This window comes from Taudactylus pleione, unplaced genomic scaffold (genome assembly GCF_031769625.1).
Source record: "Taudactylus pleione unplaced genomic scaffold, aTauple2 ptg000015l, whole genome shotgun sequence".
NCBI lineage: Eukaryota > Metazoa > Chordata > Amphibia > Anura > Myobatrachidae > Taudactylus > Taudactylus pleione.
This window is the reverse complement of record NW_028284417.1, coordinates 32,203,810-32,225,789: the sequence shown is the minus strand read 5'-3', so window position 1 is coordinate 32,225,789 and position 21,980 is coordinate 32,203,810. Positions and strand designations below refer to the sequence as shown.

The following is a 21,980-nucleotide window of genomic DNA, read 5'->3' as shown; positions in this document are numbered from 1 at the left end:
ATTGTGTTCTACACAGTCACCGAGCTACGGAGCCGTTCCCGTCAGAGTGACCCAAGCGACGTACTCCTCTCTTTGTTTCACACCGGGTTACACAGCGAGCTGCTTATTTTATGGACTCCAACATAACATACTGACATTTCCCGCGCTCCCGGTTCTACTTCGCAGCCAATCAGCGTGCCCGGCAATGCCGGAGGGTGAGCGCCTCATTGGTTACAGAGTGTAGACCCCATGACGTGGATGTAGGGGGCGGGGATAGAGTCCGGACTCCGGAGAGAGAGACGGGACTGGGTGCTAGCGTTGTCACCATGACCGAAGAGTTCACCGGCTCCCTGACCCCGCCCTTCTCCCCGTATCTCACCGAGAGCCTGGAGCTGGGCAGCGGCGGGGACTGCAGGCCGCCGCACTTCTCCTGTGCCCAGGAGAGCAGCAGAGATGGCGGGAAAACGTTCTCCTTTGATTCCTACTTAATGACCGGCGCCCTAAAGAGGTGAGAGTGGAAACCCGGACACGATGCCACATGATACAGTGACATTATAGCGGTGTATGGTGATGTGCCGTGTGCTGTTCCTGCTGCTGAGGGAACATGTCACATGGAAGTGGATAGATCCCATTCAGTTTCCCATGTCCTATTTTGCATTTGGGTTACATGTGTTCATTGATCCGGATGTACTTATGGTATACCCAGTGACGGGACAGTGGCTGCACACCCTCATATGTACTGTTCTAGTTGCCCTCAGATGGTGATCTTGCATATGTGCAAGTTGTACACTCACATACACACATCTGACATTCTGACGTGATCCCTTCCACCAGGTACAAAATGCTCTGCTCCTGGATTTCCCACTTATAGAGGGGTATTCAATATGAAAGGTTAACTTCCCTGGCGAAGTTAACGTTTCATATCGGAGTTTTTTGCTGTGTAAAGGTATGGTGCGCGCTCCCGCTTATCCCCGTATTCAAAATAAAATTAACAAAAACGGGAAACTCCAAAGTTGGATTTGTGTAAAGTTACAAATTTTTCCTTAAAATAATTGTAAGACCCCTCCTAAAGTTGTAAAAACATGGGGGAACACTATGGGTACCCCTGTTTTAGCCTTTAATTTAAAGTCGGGGATTTAAATAGCCGCAGCAGGTGTTTTTTTTCCGACATTGAAGAAGTGATGCAGAAGAGCACTTAGGTTATTTTTTTTCGTTTTTTTAAATGGTCCCATCAAATTTGGGGTACATGAAAATGGGTAATAGCATATTTTGGTGTCCCTAAAGTAATTTTTAAAAAATTCTGCATTTGTGCACCTGCCGCTATAATTCTATTCTAGAAAACACCTGCCGCATACTTGCAGAATAGCCCTGAACCTATTTCCCTATTGTTTAACAATTTTTTCCCATTTTTTTTTTTTTTTGCACCCCAATTTTTAAATTCATTTTTTGGGGTGTCCCTATTTTTTTTTAAAACTTTTTTTGACACAGTTCTTTTTTAAATGTCAATCTCAGGGGTGCAGGCTATTTTTTTTAAGCCTGCACCCCTAAACCCCAATTCTGCACTTTTTTTCGACACCTATTCAATGGTGAAAAGTTATCACCGTTTTTTATCAAAGACTTTTCAAAACTGCGATAAGTCTTTGAAATTGAATACGGTGTAAAACTAAAACAAGTGATATTAACGCAAAAACGTTAAAAAGTACGATATTAACGCAAAAAATGATGTTATCGCACCCATATTGAATATTCAATAGGGAAATAGGTTCAGGGCTATTCTGCAAGTATGCGGCAGGTGTTTTCTAGAATAGAATTATAGCGGCAGGTGCACAAATGCAGAATTTTTAAAAACTGACTTTAGGGACTTAAAAATATTCTAGTACCCATTTTCATGTACCCCAAATTTGATGGGACCACTTAAAAAAACGAAAAAAATACCTAAGTGCTCTTCTGCATCACTTCTTCAATGCGGAAAAAAAACACCTGCTGCGGCTATTTAAATCCCCGACTTTCAATTAAAGGCTAAAACGGGGGTACCCATAGTGTTCCCCCATGTTTTTACAACTTTAGGGGGGGTCTTACAATTATTTGAAGGAAAAATTCGTAACTTTACGCAAATCCAACTTCGGAGTTTCCCGTTTTCGTTAATTTTATTTCTACTTCAGGGTCCATAGGGTATCCACAGGATACCTTGGGGTATAGGTGTGACGTCAGTCGCAGGGCACCAAAGAGTTAAGTTTTCAGCCTCCCAGGATGCACTAGGTCCCCCTCCTATACCCCGCCCCCGGGCCAAGGCACCTCAGTTTAGTTTGGTGCCCGGCCGGAGTCGGGTGCACCTGTTGGAGTGGGGGCTAGAAGAGCCCCTGAAGCTTATTCTTCATGCAGCTGTGGCTGCACATCTGGATGTACAGCATGGACAGTCAGTCCTGACGTCCATGCTGTCTTCCCTACACCCCGCCGGTACCAGAACGCCGGTACTGATCCGGGGATGCTGGTGGGCGTCTGGGGTCACAGCTAGCGGTGACCCCAGATGCTCCGGACCATGGCCGGATTCAAGGGGGACAGAGGTAAGCAGCGGGGTCCCGCGGTGGGTCCCCGCTGATCACATGGTCCTAAGTCCCCAGGCAGGGGGCTCCCTGGGGACTGGCTGCAGCGTGGAGCCAGGCGACCAACCTGCGCTTCCACTACCCCCTGGGACAGCGGACCGCAGCAGAGCGGTAGCGCTGCGGCGTCCCAGGGGTTAAATGCATGCCAGGGGAGCGCGCCTTCCCTGTCTCACAGCCGGCGCCTCCCCCGCTGCACACAGCCCTCTCTGCATGCTGCCGACTGGTCCTGTGGCAGCGCTCCTCCCCCAGGCCAGCCTCCTCTCTGCTCCTCGGCGGCCATCTTCTCCAGAACGCATGGTGAACGCTGCTGGAAGCGCTGGACGGAAGCATCGTGGTCTGGGTCCCCCCGCATACCTCTCCTCCGCTGTGGTCAGGTCTGTGTATGCAGCGCTGTGTCCTACCAGGCCCTGTGTCTGTGTAGTTGAGTGATCAGCGCTGTTAGTGCAGGAATTGTTATTTTTCTGCATTGTATGTGACTGTGCTAGCGCTGCTGCCTGTAATCTTTTCTTCTCTAAACTGTCAGCTTTATTACTGTCCCTGTTCTTTCTGCTAAAGCCCTTGCGGTGCGGTGCTGCAGGGTGGTCTCTCGCCTATTTAATACTTAATTGGTGAGAGAGGTCACATACGTGGTGCCATCATGTCTGAAAGTGATTTTCCCCTCCGGCTACAGTGTACCACGTGCAAAGTACCGTTAGCGGAGGGGGAGGGTAGCGCGGAGGGCCTTTGCCGGCAGTGTTTGTCCATGGCGCGGCCTATTACGGTTACAGCACCGGTACAGGAGCCGCCCTGGGCTTGTTTCGCTCAGGCGTTAACAGCTTTAGTGGGCCAGTTAGCTCCGCAGCCCGCGTTTACTCCGATGGGTTTGTCCCAGCAGTCTGTGGTGTCGTCACCCATGCAGGGGTTCCCACGACAATTGGTGGTACCCCACAGTCTCCCTATTTCCCCGCTCCCGGGTTCTCAGGAGCCAGCGTGGGTTAACTCCCTGACGAGTTCTGTACAGCACTTGTCGGATGTGTTGCAAGGGGAGTCTGTGATGCGGTCTCATAAAAGGCCGGTGGCGTCTCTGTCCGCTCCTTATGAGGATGACGAAGGGACGTCTGATGATGGGGAGATTCTAGATCCTTACGATCAGGAACCTCTCCATACTAAGGACGCTGATGCTAAGTCCAAAGTATATATTCCTGGACTTATTCGGGCGGTCCGCACAGCCTTGGTGATTGAGGACGAAGTTCCCCCAGCGGCTAAATCTAAGTATGCCTTTTTCAAAGATGTGAAGGGCGATGCCACAGTCTTTCCTCTTTCGGGTCAGTTGGTGGACCATTTAGAGGAGGCGTGGAAACAACCTGGCAAAAGATACCAGCCGCAGAGACGCCTGGCGGTGGCTTATCCGTTCGCGGATAATTATTTTGCGAAGTGGGAATCCCCTCCACAGGTGGATTCTCACGTGACCCGTCTTGTCCGTAGTGCCACATTGCCGATGCCATCCATGTCCTCCCTTAAGGATGCTACGGACCGCAAGGTAGAAATCTGCCTGAAGTCCGCTTATTCCCTTGCTGGGGGGGCAGCACGGCCGGCTATGGCCATTTGCTGGGTTGCCAGAGCGATGGAGCGCTGGGCGGATTCATTAGAGGCTTCTTTTGAATCCGACTGTCCGGCCGATCAGGCGGAGTTGATTGGCAATCTCCGTGATTCGGCCACCTACATCAACGAGGCGGCTCTAGACATTAGTACTCTGGTGTCTAGAATTTCTTCAGCAGCGGTAGCTGCTCGTCGCACCTTGTGGCTGCGATCCTGGAAGGCGGACGCAGATTCCAAGAAAGGTCTGGAAGCGTTGCCGTTTACCGGAGAAGTTCTCTTCGGTCCGGATCTGGATAAGATTGTGGCCACGCTGGCGGCAGCCAAATCTGCCTGTCTCCCGTCGGCCGCTGCTCCTTCTGGTTCGGGACCATCGTCCTTTCGGTCATCTAGGGCCCAGGGCAGGCCCAAACCACAGTCGTTTCCTCGACAGGCTGGCCCTAAGAAATCGGTCAAGCCCCGGAAGCAGGCATGGAGTACCAGACGTCCGGCCCCCAAGCCAGATGGCAAGCCTGCGGCCTGACGGTCCGGGCCTCCCTTTGGGGGATCCCAGGGTGGGAGGCCGCCTGCTACAGTTCGCCCAGTGTTGGTCGACCACTACGACAGACACTTGGGTTCTGGAGGTGGTTTCCCACGGATACGCCCTCTCCTTCCGGCACAGACCCCCGGCTCGCTTCTTCACCACGGGTCTCCCATCAGACCGGAACAAGGCTACGGAGCTGCGGAAGGTATTGCACACTATGCTCCAGGCTGGAGTTATAGTGGCGGTTCCATTCTCCCAGAGGGGCCAGGGTTTCTATTCAAATCTATTTTTGGTACAGAAACCCAATGGGTCATATCGTCCGATTCTCAACCTCAAAGCACTCAACAAGTCTTTGCGGGTCCCGAAGTTTCGGATGGAGACCCTACGGTCCATCATTCTGGCGCTGGAACCTGGGGACTACTTGGTGTCATTGGACATACAGGACGCTTACCTGCATGTCCCTATTCTTTGGCGCCATCAACAGTTCCTCAGGTTTGCAATCAGCAGCGACCACTTCCAGTTTCGGGCGTTACCTTTTGGCCTGGCAACAGCACCACGTGTTTTCACCAAGGTGATGGCGGTCATGGCGGCTTCTCTGCGGCTGCAGGGAGTCCGCATGTTGCCGTATTTGGACGACCTGTTATTGGTGGCAGGATCTCCAGAGCTCCTGTTACGCCACTTGGACCTGACCATTGCACTGCTGCAACGGCACGGCTGGCTAATCAACTGGCAGAAGTCCACTCTAATCCCGTCTCGGAGGATTCTGCATCTTGGAGCCTTATTGGACTCGGGACAGCAAAGGATCTTCGTGACGGAGGACAAGATCTCTGCTTTACAGTCAAGGGTGCGCAGTTGTCTGCACAGCCGCCGGGTGTCCTTACACTCGGCGATGAGGTTACTGGGCTCCATGGTGTCGGTGTTCGACATGGTGGAATACGCCCAGTTTCACTCCAGACCTCTGCAGCACCTGATCCTGTCCAAGTGGAACGGGCTGACTCAGTCTCTGAAGTCCCAGACGATTGTGCTCACCCAGGAGGTTCGCCTGTCCCTTACGTGGTGGTTACAGACGACCCACCTCAACAAGGGACGTCCGTTCTGGGTTCCAAATTGGGTCCTGTTGACAACGGACGCCAGTCTTCGGGGCTGGGGAGCAGTTTCGGGTCCACACTTGTTCCAGGGCAGGTGGACGCCGACAGAAGCGGAGCTTCCAATAAATATCTTGGAACTCCGTGCGGTCTTCAATGCTCTCCAGCAGGCACAGCGGTTTCTCCAGGGTCGCCCGGTGCAGGTCCAGTCGGACAACGCTACCACCGTGGCCTACATAAACAGGCAAGGAGGAACTCGCAGTCGGGCGGCTCTCGTAGAGGTCTCTCGGATCCTGGTTTGGGCGGAGCGCAATCTTCCGGCCATATCAGCGGTCTTCATCCCGGGAGTGCTCAATTGGGAGGCGGACTTTCTAAGTCGCCAGGACGTTCATCCGGGGGAATGGTCCCTGCACCCGGACGTTTTTCAACTACTGGTGGACAGGTGGGGTCTTCCAGAAATCGACCTCATGGCGTCCCGGCACAACAACAAGTTGCCGGTGTACGGGTCTCGCACAAGAGACGAAGGGGCGTCTCTGGTGGATGCTCTGTCCGTCCGGTGGACGTTCCGGTACGCATACCTGTTCCCTCCGGTCTCCCTTCTTCCACGGGTAATCCGGAAATTCAAACAGGAAGGAGGGACGCCCCTGTTGATAGCTCCCGCGTGGCCCAGACGGCACTGGTTCTCAGACCTTCAGGGTCTGTCCGTGGACATTCCTCTGCGGTTGCCGCTACGACCGGACCTTCTGTCTCAGGGTCCTTGCCTTCACCCGGACCTGACTCGGCTGTCTTTGACGGCGTGGCTGTTGAGACGGCCATGCTGAGGTCCCGGGGGTTTTCCAGCTCTGTGGTGCGTACCATGTTACGAGCTCGGAAACCGTCTTCCGCGAGGATATACCATCGCGTGTGGCATACGTTCTTCCAGTGGTGTCGACCGAGAGGTTATGCACCGCGGGAGTTTCGTCTGTCTCGGATTCTCGCCTTCCTGCAAGCGGGACTAGATCATGGGCTTCGCCTTGCTTCTTTGAAGGTACAGGTTTCGGCCCTATCTGTCTGGTTTCACCGTAGGATTGCTACAATCCCGGATGTGCGCACCTTTATGCAGGGTGTTCTCCGCATTCAGCCGCCCTTTGTTCCACCTGTGGCGCCTTGGGATTTGGCTGTGGTCCTGAGGGCTCTCCAAGGACCGCCGTTTGAACCACTGGGCTCAGTGGATCTTAAATGGCTAACAGCTAAGACTGTTTTCCTTCTGGCCATTGCTTCGGCCAGACGTGTTTCTGAGTTAGGGGCTCTTTCTTGTAGACCCCCTTTCTTGGTTTTTTATGGGAACAGGGCAGTGCTCCGCACTCGGCCCGAGTTTCTTCCCAAAGTTATTTCCCAGTTTCATATTAACGAGGAAATAGTTGTTCCGGCCTTTAACTCACCGGGTCTTTCCGTGGGTGAGGCCTCTTTGGATGTTGTGCGGGCCTTAAGGACTTATGTTGACCGCACTTCTTCGTTTAGGAAGTCGGACGCTTTGTTTGTCCTCTTTGGCTTCCGTAAAAAGGGTTGGCCTGCTTCAAAGCAAACTTTGGCAGCCTGGATCCGTATGGCTATTTCTGAAGCTTATCTTCATGAAGGCCTACCGGTCCCTCCTTCTCTGAAGGCTCATTCCACTAGGTCTGTGGGTCCTTCGTGGGCAGCTCGACGTGGTGCCTCGGCAGTTCAGATCTGCAAGGCTGCTACGTGGTCTTCTGTCCATACCTTCGTGAGGTATTACAGGTTTGACACCTTCGCCTCTCAGGATGCTTCCTTCGGGCGGCGGATTCTCCTTTCTGCACAGGAGCGTCCCCACCCTTAAAGGATACTGCTTTGGGACATCCCCAAGGTATCCTGTGGATACCCTATGGACCCTGAAGTAGAAAATATGAGATATGGTAAGAACTTACCCTTGTTATCTCTATTTCTACGAAGTCCATAGGGTTCCACAGGACTCCCGCCCTGTCGCACCTGTGCTGCAGATGGGCTTTGCTCTGGTCACCGGTTTTCCGTCTCCCTCTGGTGAGAATGTGATTCTTGTATGTGTCCAGATCTTTGTTCTCTCTCTTCCTTCTCCTCCTCCGGCCTATGGCTTGGTAACTAACTGAGGTGCCTTGGCCCGGGGGCGGGGTATAGGAGGGGGACCTAGTGCATCCTGGGAGGCTGAAAACTTAACTCTTTGGTGCCCTGCGACTGACGTCACACCTATACCCCAAGGTATCCTGTGGAACCCTATGGACTTCGTAGAAATAGAGATAACAAGGGTAAGTTCTTACCATATCTCATATTTTTGCATACGGGGATAAGCGGGAGCGCGCACCATACCTTTACGCAGAAAAAAACTCAGATATGAAATGTTAACTTCGCCAGGGAAGTTAACTTTTCATATGAAATACCCCTCTTAATTTATGATTGTATTCACCTGTGTTAAGGTGCATATCCACTACACGAGTGTAGAACAACTGTACGATTACAACGTAATCATTCATCATCCTGTACAGTGGATAATGTGCCCACACTGAACTATATGTCGTTCAGTGCAGACACCTTCCCTCATCCCCGAACATGCACAACCTATAGATATCGGCAGGTTGGCCTGCGTGTTCAGGCGATAACAGATGGCAACAACAACCAGCATGAGCGCGCATCGTTGGTCTTTGCCGGCATATTCACAGCATGATTAATGAACGATAACAATGTTGTCATCGTTCATTTTTTATTGTGTAGTGGATATGCGCCTTTAAACTAGTTCAGTGGTTCTCAAACTCAGTCCTCAGGACCCCACACAGTTCACGTTTTGCAGGTGACCCAGCTGGTGCACAGGTGTATTCATTACTTGCTGACACATTTTAAAAGATCCACAGGTGCAGCTAATATCTCACTTATGATTCTTTGAGGAGACCTGGAAAACATGCACTGTTTGGGGTCCTGAGGACCGAGTTTGAGAACCTGTGAACTAGTTAATTGCTGAGGCTTGTATTGAAACATAGGTGATGGGAATTATAAAATAAGTCCAGAGCAGACCATTCTGTACCTGGTAGAAGGGGTCCTATTGTTCAGGCGTTTGATGTAGTGTAATGCAAAATGTCTCTTTAAGGGGTTATAACTCCACGCAGCTGTTCTAAAAGGTAGCAAACCCAAAAGGATGAAAAGCGCTGCAGATTTAAAACCAATAAAGAAATTCAATTGTGCCCTTATAATCACAAAATATATAATTTATTTATTATACACCGATATATAAAATAAAACCACATAAATTGAGTAAAAAAATGCATGAAACACTATCCTATATATTGTATCATATCTATATACTAGAAAAAGAATTAATAGATATACTTAACAAAACAGTCCAAAGAAAGCCCTATGGGAAGAAACATATACTACCACTAACCCTAATGGGGGGCATCCACTAGACGATTTTATCCCTGTCCAACCTCTTAACGATTTTCTCTTGAAGTTTCCCTTGAAATATGATCTTCCACTCTGAACAATTTGCAAAAGATTTGCAAATGATTTGCAAACGATCTAACAATAAACTATGTTGTTTTAATCTGTGAATGAGAGCTTTCAGCTATAGTGGGCAGATAGTGGTTCATCGTTTGATCGTTCAGCGTGAACGATGTGTAAACGATTTGTAAGCAATCAAGTGAAATTGACCTGCATGTTCAGTCGATGGAGGAGACGATCAAACGACCAGCGGGAGCGCGCATCGTACATCGTTAGAAACAATTACTGCACGATTTGCAAACGATGTTCAAATGATGTTTGAACGATTATAAAACGATTTTATCATTATCGTTCAATCGTTCAATTTATCGTCTAGTGGATACCCCCCTTTAGTTCTTCCCTAAACCTCCCTCCCTGGTGCTTAAACCTGACCTCCACCCCCTAGTGCCTAAACCTAACCTTCCCCTCACCACACCCTAATCCCTCCCTCCCTGGTGCCTAAATCTAAACTCCCCCTCTCCATACCCTAAACCTAACCTTCCCCCCTTAGTGCCTAACCCTAAACCAAACCCCCATACTTCCCTTCGGGATGCCGGCAGTCGGGATTTTGACGCTGGTTTTTAGGCCGTCGGCATCCAGCACGCTGGGATGCTGACTATGTCCACATCCCTACAGATAGGCATGTGCTAAGGTCAGATTGGTAGAGCTCATCAAATGCTTCTCTGAATCATGGAGGAGATCAGCAGCCTCATAGGAGAGATGCATGTGGGTGGGGCAGTACCTGCTGCTGGGTCTTTGTGACCTTTTTTTATTATTATTGTTTATTTATATGGCGCCACAAGTGTTCCGCAGCGCCTTACAAAGTACATAACTAGAAAAGTGACTAACAGTATAATACAAATACAGTGGAGGACATGGACAAGTATAATATACATTACTACATTGTTGACCATAACACCCAAATAAGCAACAGAACATAAACAACCAAGTGTTAGGTGCCCTAGTGGGGAGTAAGATGCAGATGAAAATAAAGTAAGGAGAACCACAAGAGGGTAGAGGGCCCTGCTCGCAAGAGCTTACATTCTAAAGGGGAGGTGCAGACAAACAGGTGTGACACAAATGGGGTAGACAGGAATAATTATGGAGCCCCCCATAATGAACAGAAGCAGTGAGGTAATTACTATGTTGGATACACATTTATTCCTGTATGTAACATGTCTGACTTATTAGAGGATAAAATTTAGGATAAACTGAGTTTGCATATTTGTTTATTTTTGACCATATTTGCCAACTCACAATACAGTACATACTATTGACATCTCTACTATTGTTTAGGACTCAACAAAATCAACTTAAATGTGCACCTATTGTGATGAACGTAATGCATTATTAACAGAAATTGCTGAACTAGAAGAATTGGGAGTCCTTATATGTGTTTTTGGATGGAGCCTGACATTGTAGTCACTATATGTGTGTGTCTAAGTTTGCGGTGTTTGATAAGTACATTTTTTCTTGTTTTATACCTTCAAAATATTTGCAATGGTGTGTGTGTATATAGTACAGGGAATAGCAGGGTGTGAAGAGGGTCCTGCAAGCCGTTCTCACAGCAAACTTGCACTGCAAATTCCATTTACAATCCAATTCCAAACTTGCATTGAACCCCTGAGCAGTTGAAAAGGAAGGGACAATCTTTATTTTCAGGTGAATTTCTGTAAAAAGCTCAGTAATGGGTTAAATGATGTGTAGCGTTCCCGCTAGGCTGTAGCGGGTGCCGCGCCCTGCCTGATTTTAAAAGGGCAGAATGTCCCCCTGTCCCTCTTGGCAGCGCCCCGCTAAAACAGCCTGTGGGTGCCGTCCCCACACGTGGGCCGCAGTGTCCCGCGGTTGGGGAAAATTGTGGTATAGCGAATACCGCCAGTGAATGGGTGCATGCGCCCGGTATCGATTCACAGAGACATGAGCGCTTGGGGGCAGTCCAGGCATATCCCCCAAGAGTGATGAAAAGGGGGCATGTCTTAAAGACACGCCTCCTTTTCATATGGCTGCGCCAGAGTGCTCTTTCTCTAGAGTGAACACTAGATGTGGGACATGTATGTGCAGTTATAAATGATGTGGGACAGGTACGTGCAGGTGTAAATGATGTGGGGACAGGTACGTGCAGGTGTAAATGATATGGGACAGGTACGTGTGTATAAAAACACTGCATAATTACTATACAGATATTTTTCTGAACCCCAAAATGCTGGAAAGACTATAATTTGCTGAAAAACACTTGCTCGCTATCATTTTTGAACCATTAATAAAAAGTGCACAAATTACACATTTGACACCTTTTAAAAACTTCCAGTACTTTCCTTCTGGGTAATATTTCAGGGTACTATCAGCTTTCTATATGGTCCTGCTATCTCAGTTGTCACTTTTTTGGACTCTAGGAAAGTTCCCCACTTTTTCATGCACTTCTCCCAGGTTGCATTTTGTAGAAAAGTCGTACACCCTCTCGGCGAGTACCACAAATTGGCATTTCTAATTGGATCTTACATTTCTCGGGTGTGTATTTGTGTGATGTCTGCAAGTTTCATGAAACAACCTCACACCTAATAGGATTGAGCCCAATCGGATTGAGGGGAATGTGGAGGGTATATAGGCGGAAGGCCTTGGTCATGGACAGCACCGTGCACTGCAATATGGTGTTCTGATGCTGCATCGTTATCCAGCATGTCTGCACTTTACTGGGGGCTAAATTGGGGTGGGGTGGAGTTTTTTAATTTTGTCTGGAAAAATAATTTTTCAGAGATGAATTGGAGGGGAGGGGACCCCAAACTAGCTCTGATGCGATGGACATAACACTCCGGTTTTATTAGACTGCCTTCCATTGCTTTGTCCTATTTAATATAGTTAGTAAAACAGCCGACTTCGCATTACATGATGGTCTCTGTAGTCCTAGAGCGACGCTCAGTGCACAGTAGCAATAAACTACTAAACATACGCCAAACTACAACTCCTGGCAGTATGTGGGCAACCGCTCTCCTCTCCCTACAGTGGTCGGATAACTTGTCTGTACAGGGACACACTATTGGGCTGCACGTGTTCCCGAAGCTATGTGGTATCACTGTGCCAGTGTTGTGACTGGGAGAGAGCAGTGAGGTCCGCATACAGTGGCCAAATCAGCAAAAGCAAGATCCCCTCAGGCTTACTGATCGCTGGGCATTATTCAGAGATGGATGATCATTGGTATCAAGGTAAATTGAACAACATGGCTGTCGCACTGTGCAATTTGTAATGCGTGATCGATCTGTAGATGCATCGCAGCTGCAGTTTCGCACGGCATACAGCTGTGAAAATATGCTAATAGTTCCAAAGTTTCTACTTCAGGGTCCATAGGGTATCCACAGGATACCTTGGGGTATAGGTGATGACCTCAGTCTTCAGGCACCACAGAGTTAGTTTTCAGCCTCCCAGGATGCATCTGGGTCCCTCTCCTATACCCCGCCCCCGGGCCAAGGCATCTCAGTTTCGTCGGTGCCTGGCCGGAGTCGGAGGCACTGTGCAGAGGGGGGCTGTGAAGAGCCCCTGAAGTTTCTTTTAAAGGCAGTGCTGGCTGCACATCTGGGAGTACAGCATGGACAGTCAGTACTGACGTCCATACCGTCTCCCCTACACCCCACCGGTACCAGAACGCCGGTACTGATCCGGGGATGCTGGTAGACCTCTGGGGTCACGGCTAGCGGTGCCCCCAGATGTCTTGGACCATGGCCGGATCCCAGGGGATAGCAGGTAAGCAGCGGGGTCCCGCGGTGGGTCCACGCTGGTCACATGGGGCTCCCTGGGGACTGGCTGCAGCGTGGAGCCAGGCGACCAACCTGCGCTTCCACTACCCCCTGGGACAGCGGGCCGCTGCTGAGCGGCATGCGCTGCGGCGTCCCAGGGGTTAAATGCATGCCAGGGGAGCGCGCTTTCCCTGTCTCACAGCCGACACCTCCCCTGCTGCACACAGCCTCTCTGCTTTGTCTGATTGGCCATAGTGTGTCAGCGCTCCTCCCCCAGGCCGGCCTCCTTCATCCTCTGCTCCTCGGTGGCCATCTTTGAAGCATGGTGAACGCTGCTGGAAGCCTGTGAGCGGTGGCATTGCGGTCTGGGTCCCCCAGCATACCTCTCCTCTGTTTGTCACAGGTCAGTGTATGCAGTGCTGAGTCCTACCAGCCTGAGGGTCTGAGTAGTTGAGAACCAGCGCTAATAGTGCAGGGATTTGTTTCTTCTGCATTGTATGTGACTGAACTGCTAGCCTGTCTGTACTTTCACTTTCTACTGTCAGCTTTATTACTGTCCCTGATCTTGCTCTGCTCAAAGCCCTTGCGGTGCGCGGTGTGCAGGGTGTTATTCACACTATACCAATATGTATAGGTGTGAGTGTCACATACTTACCATCATGTCTGAGACTGACTTTCCTCTCCAGCTCATGTGTACTAAATGTAAGGTACCAATAGCGGAGGGGGAGGGTAACGCGGAGGGGTTATATCCCCAGTGCCTGGCACTGTCACGGCCGATTATGGTCACGGTCCCGGTACAGGAACCTCCCTGGGCTTGTTTCGCTAAGGCGCTTACAAACCTTGTGGGCCAGCTAGCTCCGCCACCTGCGTTTACCCAGACGGGTTTGTCCCAGCAGTCAGTGGTGTCGTCACCCATGTGGGAGTTCCCGAGACAATTGATGGTACCCCACAGTCTCCCTGTCCCTTCCCAGGTTTCTCCGGAGCCTGCGTGGGTTAATACTCTAACTACATCGGTTCAGCATTTGTCCGATGTTTTACAGGGGGAGTCTGTGTTGCGGCCTCATAACGGCCGGTGGCGTCTTTATCTGCTCCTTATGGGGATGATGATGAGACGTCAGATGATGGGGAGATTCTGGATCTATCTGACCAAGAACCTCTCCGTACCAAAGAGCCGGACGCTAAGTCCAAGGTGTATATCCCTGGTCTTATTCGAGCGGTCCACTCGGCTTTAGTTATTGAGGATATTGATCCTTTGGTGGCCACATTCATATATCCCTTTTTAAGGATATTAAGGGTGAGGCTACGGTGTTCCCTCTTTCTGATCAATTAGTGGATCATTTAGAGGAGGTGTGGAAAAATCCAGCTAAACGGTTTCAGCCCCAGAGGCGCTTAGCCGTGGCTTATCCGTTTGCGGTCAATTATTTGTCTAAGTGGGAATCCCCTATGCAAGTGGATTCACATGTCACACGCCTAGTCAAAAGTGCCACATTGCCTATGCCTTCGATGTCATCCTTGAAGGATGTCACTGACCGCAAGGTGGAGATCTGCCTCAAATCCGTTTATTCCCTTGCAGGGAAGCATCCAGACCGGCTCTGGCCGTGTGTTGGGTAGCCAGAGCTATGGAGCGCTGGGCGGATAATTTAGAGGCGTCTTTGGACTCTGACTGTTCGGCTGAACAGACCGAGTTGGTGGGCAATCTCCGAGACTCGGCCACTTACATTAATTAAGCGGCCTTAGATATTTGTATGCTCACCTCTAGGATCTCCTCTGCAGCCGTGGCTGCTCGTCGCACCTTATGGTTGCGTTCTTGGAAAGCATGTACTATTTGGTCCAGATCTGGACAAAATTGTAGTTACGTGGGCAGCAGCAAAATCTGCATGTCTTCCGCCTGCTACGATTCCTTCTAGGGCTGGTGGGTCGTCCTTTCGGCCTCACAGGGCCCAAGGTAGGCCTAAGGTACAGTCCTTTCCACGGCAGGCTGGGACCAAGAAATTGTCCAAGCCCAAGAAACAGGTCTGGAGTACCAGACGTCCGGCTCCTAGGTCAGATAACAAACCTGCGGCCTGACGGTCCAGGCCTCCTTTTGGGGGACCCCAAAGTGGGGGGCGCCTGCTTCAGTTCGCCCAGTGCTGGTCGAGGACTACGACAGACACTTGGGTTCAGGAGGTGGTCTCTCACGGGTATGCCCTCTCCTTTCGTGACAGGCCTTCCGCTAGACCGGAGCAAAGCCTCGGAACTGCGGAAGGTTTTGCACATTATGCTCCAGGCCGGAGTTTCAGTGCATGTTCCAATTTCCCAGAGGGGCCTGGGTTTCTATTCCATTCTATTTTTGGTGCAGAAACTCAATGGGTCTTACCGTTCAATACTAAACCTGAAGGCCCTCAACAAGTCCTTGAGGGTGCCTCTGTTTCGGATGGAGACCCTGCGGTCCATTATTCTGGCACTGGAACCTGGGGACTACATGGTGTCATTGGACATCCAGGACGCTTACCTGCATGTCCCTATTCTTTTGCGCCATCAGCAGTTCCTCAGATTGGCAATCTGCAACGAACATTTCCAGTTCCGGGCACTGCCTTTTGGCCTGGTGACTGCTCCACGGGTATTCACCAAGGTCATGGCGGCTCTCCTGCAGACGCAGGGAGTCCGACTGTTGCCTTATCTGGACGACCTCCTGTTGATAGCGGGGTCTCCAGAGCTTCTTTTACACCATCTGGATCTGACAATTGCGGTACTGCAACGTCACGGCTGGTTGACAAATTGGCAGAGGTCCACTCTCTCACCCCGTCTCAGAGGATCCTGCACCTCGGGGCCTTATTGGACTCCAGGCAGCAGTCGATCTTTGTGACGGAGGAAAATATCCTTTGTAGTTGAGGCTGCGCAGTTTTCTGCAGTGTCGTCGAGTGTCGATACACTTGGCAATGAGGTTATTGGGCTCAATGGTGCCGGTATTCGACATGGTGGAGTACGCCCAATTTCACTCCAAAACTCTGCTGCTATTGATCCGGTCCAGATGGAATGGATTGCCTCAGTGTCTCAAGTCCCAGACGATGGGGCTCACTCCGGACGTTCGCCTGTCTCTAACCTGGTGTTTGCAGACGACCCACCTCAACAAGGTCGCCCGTTCTGGGTGGCGCACTGGGTCCTGTTAACAACGGACGCCAGTCTCCGGGGCTGGGGAGCTGTCACGGGTCCACACTTGTTTCAGGGCAGGTGGACTCGGACGGTAGTGGAGCTTCCAATAAACATTTTGGAGCTCCATGCGGTGTCAAGAGCTCTCCAGCTGGCACAGCCGGTTCTCCAGGGTCACCCTGTGCAGGTCCCGTCGGACAACGCCACCACGGTGGCCTATTTAAACCAGCTAGGAGGAACCGGGAGAGTGGTCTTTACACCAGGACGTCTTTCGGAGTCTGGTGGACAAGTGGGGTCTTCCAGAGATAGACCTCATGGCGTCCCGGCACAACAACAAGTTGCCGGTGTACGGGTCTCGAACATGAGACGAAAAGGCGTCTCTGGTGTATGCCCTGTCCGTCTAGTAGACGTTCCAGTTTGCCTACCTTTTCCCTCCGTTTTCCCTTCTTCCGCGGGTAATACGGAAATTCAAATCAAGAAGGAGGTACGCTACTGTTGATAGCTCCCGAGTGGCCCAGACGGCACTGGTTCTCCGACCTTCAGAGTCTGTCAGTAGACGTTCCTCTGAGGTTACCATTACGACCGAATCTGCTGTCACAGGGTCCTTGTCTTCACCCGGACCTGACTCGGTGTGGCTGTTGAAACGGTCATGCTAAGGTCCAGAGGGTTTTTCTGGCTCCGTGGTGCAAACCATACTAAGAGCTCGTAAACCTTCCTCGGCAAGAATCTACCATCGTGTGTGGCATACTTTCTTCCGGTGGTGTAGACCTGGAGGGTATTCCCTTAGGGAGTTCCGCCTGTCTAGGGTGTTGGCTTTCCTACAGGCTGAACTGGATCATGGGCTTCGCCTGGCTTCTCTGAAAGTGCAGGTGTCTGCCCTGTCAGTCTGGTTTCATCGTAGGATTGCTGCGCTCTCTGATGTGCACGCCTTTATGCGAGGTGTTCTTCGCATTCAGCCACCTTTTGTTCCACCGGTGGCGCCTTGGAATTGGGCTGTGGTCCTGAGAGTTCTCCAGGGACCGCCGTTTGAACCACTGGACTCAGTGGACTATATCTTACAGCTAAAACCATATTCCTTCTGGCCATTGCCTCGGCCAGAAGGGTTGCGGATTTAGGGGTTCTCTCTTGTAGACCCCCTTTTCTGATTTTTCATAGGAATAGGGCGGTGCTTCGCACTCGTCCGGGATTCCTTCCCGAAGTGGTATCCAGTTTTCACATCAATGGAGTAATTGTTGTGCCGGCTTTCAATTCACCTGGACTTTCAGTGGGTGACGCCACTTGGGATGTTGTGCGGGCATTGAGAATTTATGTTGACCGCACTTCTTCTTTTAGGAAATCGGACGCCTTGTTTGTCGTCTATGGCTTCCGTAAAAAGGGTTGGCCTGCTTCAAAGTAGACTTTGGCAGGCTGGATTCGTATGGAAATTTCAGAAGCTTATCTTCATGAAGGTCTTCCAGTTCCCTCCTTGGTGAGGGCTCATTCCACTAGGTTTGTGGGTCCTTCGTGGGCAGCTAGACGTGGTGCCTCTGCAGTTCAGATCTGCAAGGCTGTTACGTAGTCTTCTGTCCATACCTTTGTGAGGTATTACGCTTTTGACACCTTTGCCTCTCAGGATGCTTCCTTCGGGCGGCGGATTCTCCTCTCAGCACAGGAGCGTCCCCACCCTTAAAGGATACTGCTTTGGGACATCCCCAAGGTATCCTGTGGCTACCCTATGGACCCTGAAGTAGAAAATGAGATATGGTAAGAACTTACCCTTGTTATCTCTATTTCTACGAAGTCCATAGGGTTCCACAGGACTCCCGCCCTGTCGCACCTGTACTGCAGATGGGCTTTATTCTGGTCACCGGTTTTTCCGTCTCCCTATGGTGAGAATGTGATTCTTGTGAGTGTCCAGATTTTTTCTTCTCTCTCTCTCTCTCCTCCTCCTCCGGCCTATGGCTTGTGACGTAACTGAGATGCCTTGGCCCGGGGGCGGGGTATAGGAGAAGGACCCAGATGCATCCTGGGAGGCTGAAAACTTTAACTCTGTGGTGCCTGAAGACTGACGTCATCACCTATACCCCAAGGTATCCTGTGGAACCCTATGGACTTCGTAGAAATAGAGATAACAAGGGTAAGTTCTTACCATATCTCATATTTTTTGCGAACATAAGGGCGCCCACCACTTCCTCCTCCTATGCATACAACATTGCTTACCTGCGTAAATGTCAGTAACATCGATGCACATTGTGCAGACATCTTGCCCTTGTGGCATGTCATATCTGCCGAAAACACTGCAGCTCTCGTGACACGCAGAGGACTCCAATGCTGCGTATGTAAATGCAATGGCTAATTTATGTACGATTATGAAACGGCGTTTAAATGTAACGTTAATATCATGAGTCTCCACTACATTTAGTGATCCTGGAATTGGCACTCGCATACACACAATTCTATGACTACACGAGTGCTCTGGATGCAGTCACACCACTGCTCATTATAATACTTTATTCTCTAATCGCTGGGGATATAGTTGTGATAGTCTTAAAATTTGAATTGAAGAGCAGGCTGTATGAGAGAATGTGTTATGTAAAGCCCTGAATTTAAATTTGATATATTATATGGTTTTGCCTTTGATAATGACTACCATTCTTTTTCATGTAGGCTCTTGCTGAAACTCGACCCTTCTCCAACTGATTATGAGGATGATACTGTAGAGATTTTTGGCTTCCAGTGGGTAACTGAAACCGCTCTTGTAGAATCAACAGACCTTCTGTTTGGATTGCTCAGGTGCAGTTTTAACTTATAACTTATTATTTGCACAGTTCAATATATTTTTAAATAGATTTTGGCATTTCCACCCCATTAATAATAAGGATCTTAAAGTACATAATGAAGAATACAAGGTATGTGTTACTCTTTAGGCTGAGTAATAAAAAAAAAAATATTAGCTCATCTAGATACAGGGTGGAATTCAATTAGCTGCGTAAACCCATTTACAGGGGCTAACGTGGCTAAATGCAAATTAACTAGTTTTTTTGATATCCAATCTTGCGCAAATTAAGCTGTGGTTAGTTTACATAGGATTTAATGCTGTTTTCGCAGCCACTGAGCAGGTGAAAAGTTTGGGCAAAACCCTATTTTTAAGTATATGGATTGTTTTATATATAATTTTATGTTTGTTTTCAGGCAAAAAATAAGCACTCTTGAAAGCTTAATTCAGCCAATGTCTGATTTTGGTAAGTTCTTGAATCCTTCATCCCCTCACTATTATAATTTAATAAACACATATCTTTATACAGATTATTTTAGATTTAAGTTGCTATTAGAAGAGCAGCAATATGATTTGTTCATTTTTATTTGAGCTATGAGTAAAGCTATTGGTTTACATGATCAGGTTCATAAATTCCCATTTCATCTACAATAAACTGATAAGCTGTGAGCAAAGAAACTTTTGAAAACCCCTGGTCTCAGCACATGCTCACTGTACCTCCTGAGCCACAATGTAAAGGTGCATATACACACAACGATTTTGTTACCAATGATTTTATGAACGATTTTCTGTCAGATTATCTGTCAGATTTTTTAAAGTGTAATGAACGATTTTTTTTGAACTACAAACGATTTTTGCATATTCCCTTAATGAAAATCGTTTAGTTGGTCAGTCTGACTGAACTACAAACTACAAACATTAACGCGCATGAACGATAATCGTCCATCGTTTTAACTCAGAAAGTGAACGATATTTTCAAGGATTGAACGATAAACTATATAGTTATCGATAATCGTTCAAAGAATTGTGGTGTGTGTGTGTGTGTGTATGCACCTTAACCATTAAGCTCTGCGACTGACCGGCTCTTACTGAGAGAGAATTTGGGCTTTTTTCCCCCTGTTATAGACACTGTTGCTGTGGTAATATTCTCCCTCTCTCTTCCCCTCTTTCTTTTTCTGATATATATATTTTGCTCCTAATGTTTATATTCTACTACATGGTAAGTTTTAAATAATTTTTTTTCAGGACAAATAAATAACATACATAATGAATCTGAAGAAATTCGAAGTCAGTGTACCAAGTTTTTACATTATGTCAAGGTATTTATATATAGGTGAGTTCTTCTTTAATATGTATGTGATACTGACTTTACACTTAATTATAATATTTTTCTGTGCGTCGGCATATGTTTTATAGCCCATAGTGATTAAAAACCCTTATGATAAACACGAAAAATATTGCATGCACTTAACAGGACAATGCTACTTTACAATCTTGTATCAGGGTTTAATGCATATGGACTGACCATTAAATGGCCCATAATTTCATCATTATACAGCCCTTTAATTCTAAATATATATAATATATTTTGGTTTATTTTCTTTAGCCTGGACATCTTATACAGACTACAATCGTGTAGTAGAGAGAGTGCAATATAATCTTGGGCTTCTCCTGGGGTGCTGCCAGGCTGGTAATTGGTAGAAATATAGATAACCATTTCTGGTAGACTAACTGGGGGCTATTCAGTTGTTTAGACGGTGGCTATCTTTTTAAGAGGCCCGACTGAGCAATTCAATTGTTGCTCCGTCTGAGCGCGATAGCCACTGGTGACAGGAGAGTGCGAGCAAAAGTGAGTGATAAACCGAGGTTAGGGCGCCCTAACCAGGACTTTACACTGTTTTTAGCCGTTTTACATGGCTAAACCCGGTCTAATAGGGCGTGAAGATGGCAATAAGTAATGGGCGCCAGAACAATTGAATTGCAACACTTGGCGCCCATTAATTATCTTTGCCCACACAACATTTGAATCTCCTCCACTTGGTGAGTTAATCATTAATACTTAACCTTCATTAGAGTATTAAAATTGATATGTAGTTACTATTTTGGAATAACAAAAGGGAAGGATTTACTGCAATATGTTTTGTCATGAAACAATATATAAACTTAAATCAAGGATAAAAAGTGAGACATTGATCACGTTAGTAGTGTCCTATGGACGCTAAAAGCTGGGCTGTAGAAGTCTCTGCCTATCCACGTGGATTCTAATAATCAATTTTTCTTGGTTAGAAGAGAAAGTATTCAAATTTTTATCCATAAATACATATTATAGGTATATGGCACCACATAATGTATGCAGATTGAAAACTGAAATATCGCAATTTTATATAATTTATTTTTGAGTATTATATACAATAATTAATCAGTAATAGCATTGTGATACACGAAGAATGCATACACGTTAAATTATATCAGTACACATATTAATTGATCTCAGTATAGTACAAATAAAGTACAGGTTAATATCTGATTATATTTGTGTAATGTAACTACTAAGTGCGACTAGTTATATCGGAAATTCTTTCACAAGTGGTATTCTCAGTATACAAGAGTGATGTGCTATACTACCCCAAGAAAGATATATTATGCTATCCTTCATAAATAGCTTGTGTACTGCCAGTATAAATGAGAGAAGGGAATCATGTAAAGATATCTGTATTAAACAAAAATTACTGATTAAGTTCAACTCAATAAATTGTTAATTTGCAACAAATCTGAAACGGAATACATACGTGAGACTGGCAGTCGAGATGCCGGTGGTCAAAAGACCGACAATGGTAACCCGATGCTCAGAATCCCAACGGGCTCAGTAAGTATACTAAACCTCACCCCCTAACCCTCCCTTTCCTGCATCCTACCGGTCCTTGTTAGTGCCTAAACCTAACCCTCCCCCCTTGGTACCTAACCCTCCCCCCTTGGTGCCTAACCTTAACACCCTCCCAATGGTGGTACCTAAACCTAACCTTCCCCTCCTATACTTGGTTTCGTGATTTCGGCGGCAGCATACCTTTTCAAACAAACAGAAAAAAAAACTTTCATGCAAAA

General features: G+C 48.1%; 1 protein-coding gene across 1 annotated transcript in view; it reads left to right on the top strand.

The window, feature by feature from the left end:
- The first annotated feature begins 217 nt into the window (after nucleotides 1–217).
- The window catches only part of MMS22L (MMS22 like, DNA repair protein), a 134,666-nt gene continuing 112,903 nt past the window's right edge, over nucleotides 218–21,980 (top strand). Inside the window, exons 1-4 of the mRNA XM_088472142.1 lie at nucleotides 218–487; nucleotides 18,770–18,895; nucleotides 19,295–19,344; nucleotides 20,124–20,211. Of these exons, the coding sequence (XP_088328268.1) occupies nucleotides 306–487; nucleotides 18,770–18,895; nucleotides 19,295–19,344; nucleotides 20,124–20,211 (446 nt within the window). The 5' untranslated portion in view covers nucleotides 218–305. The remainder of the gene's footprint in view (nucleotides 488–18,769; nucleotides 18,896–19,294; nucleotides 19,345–20,123; nucleotides 20,212–21,980) is intronic.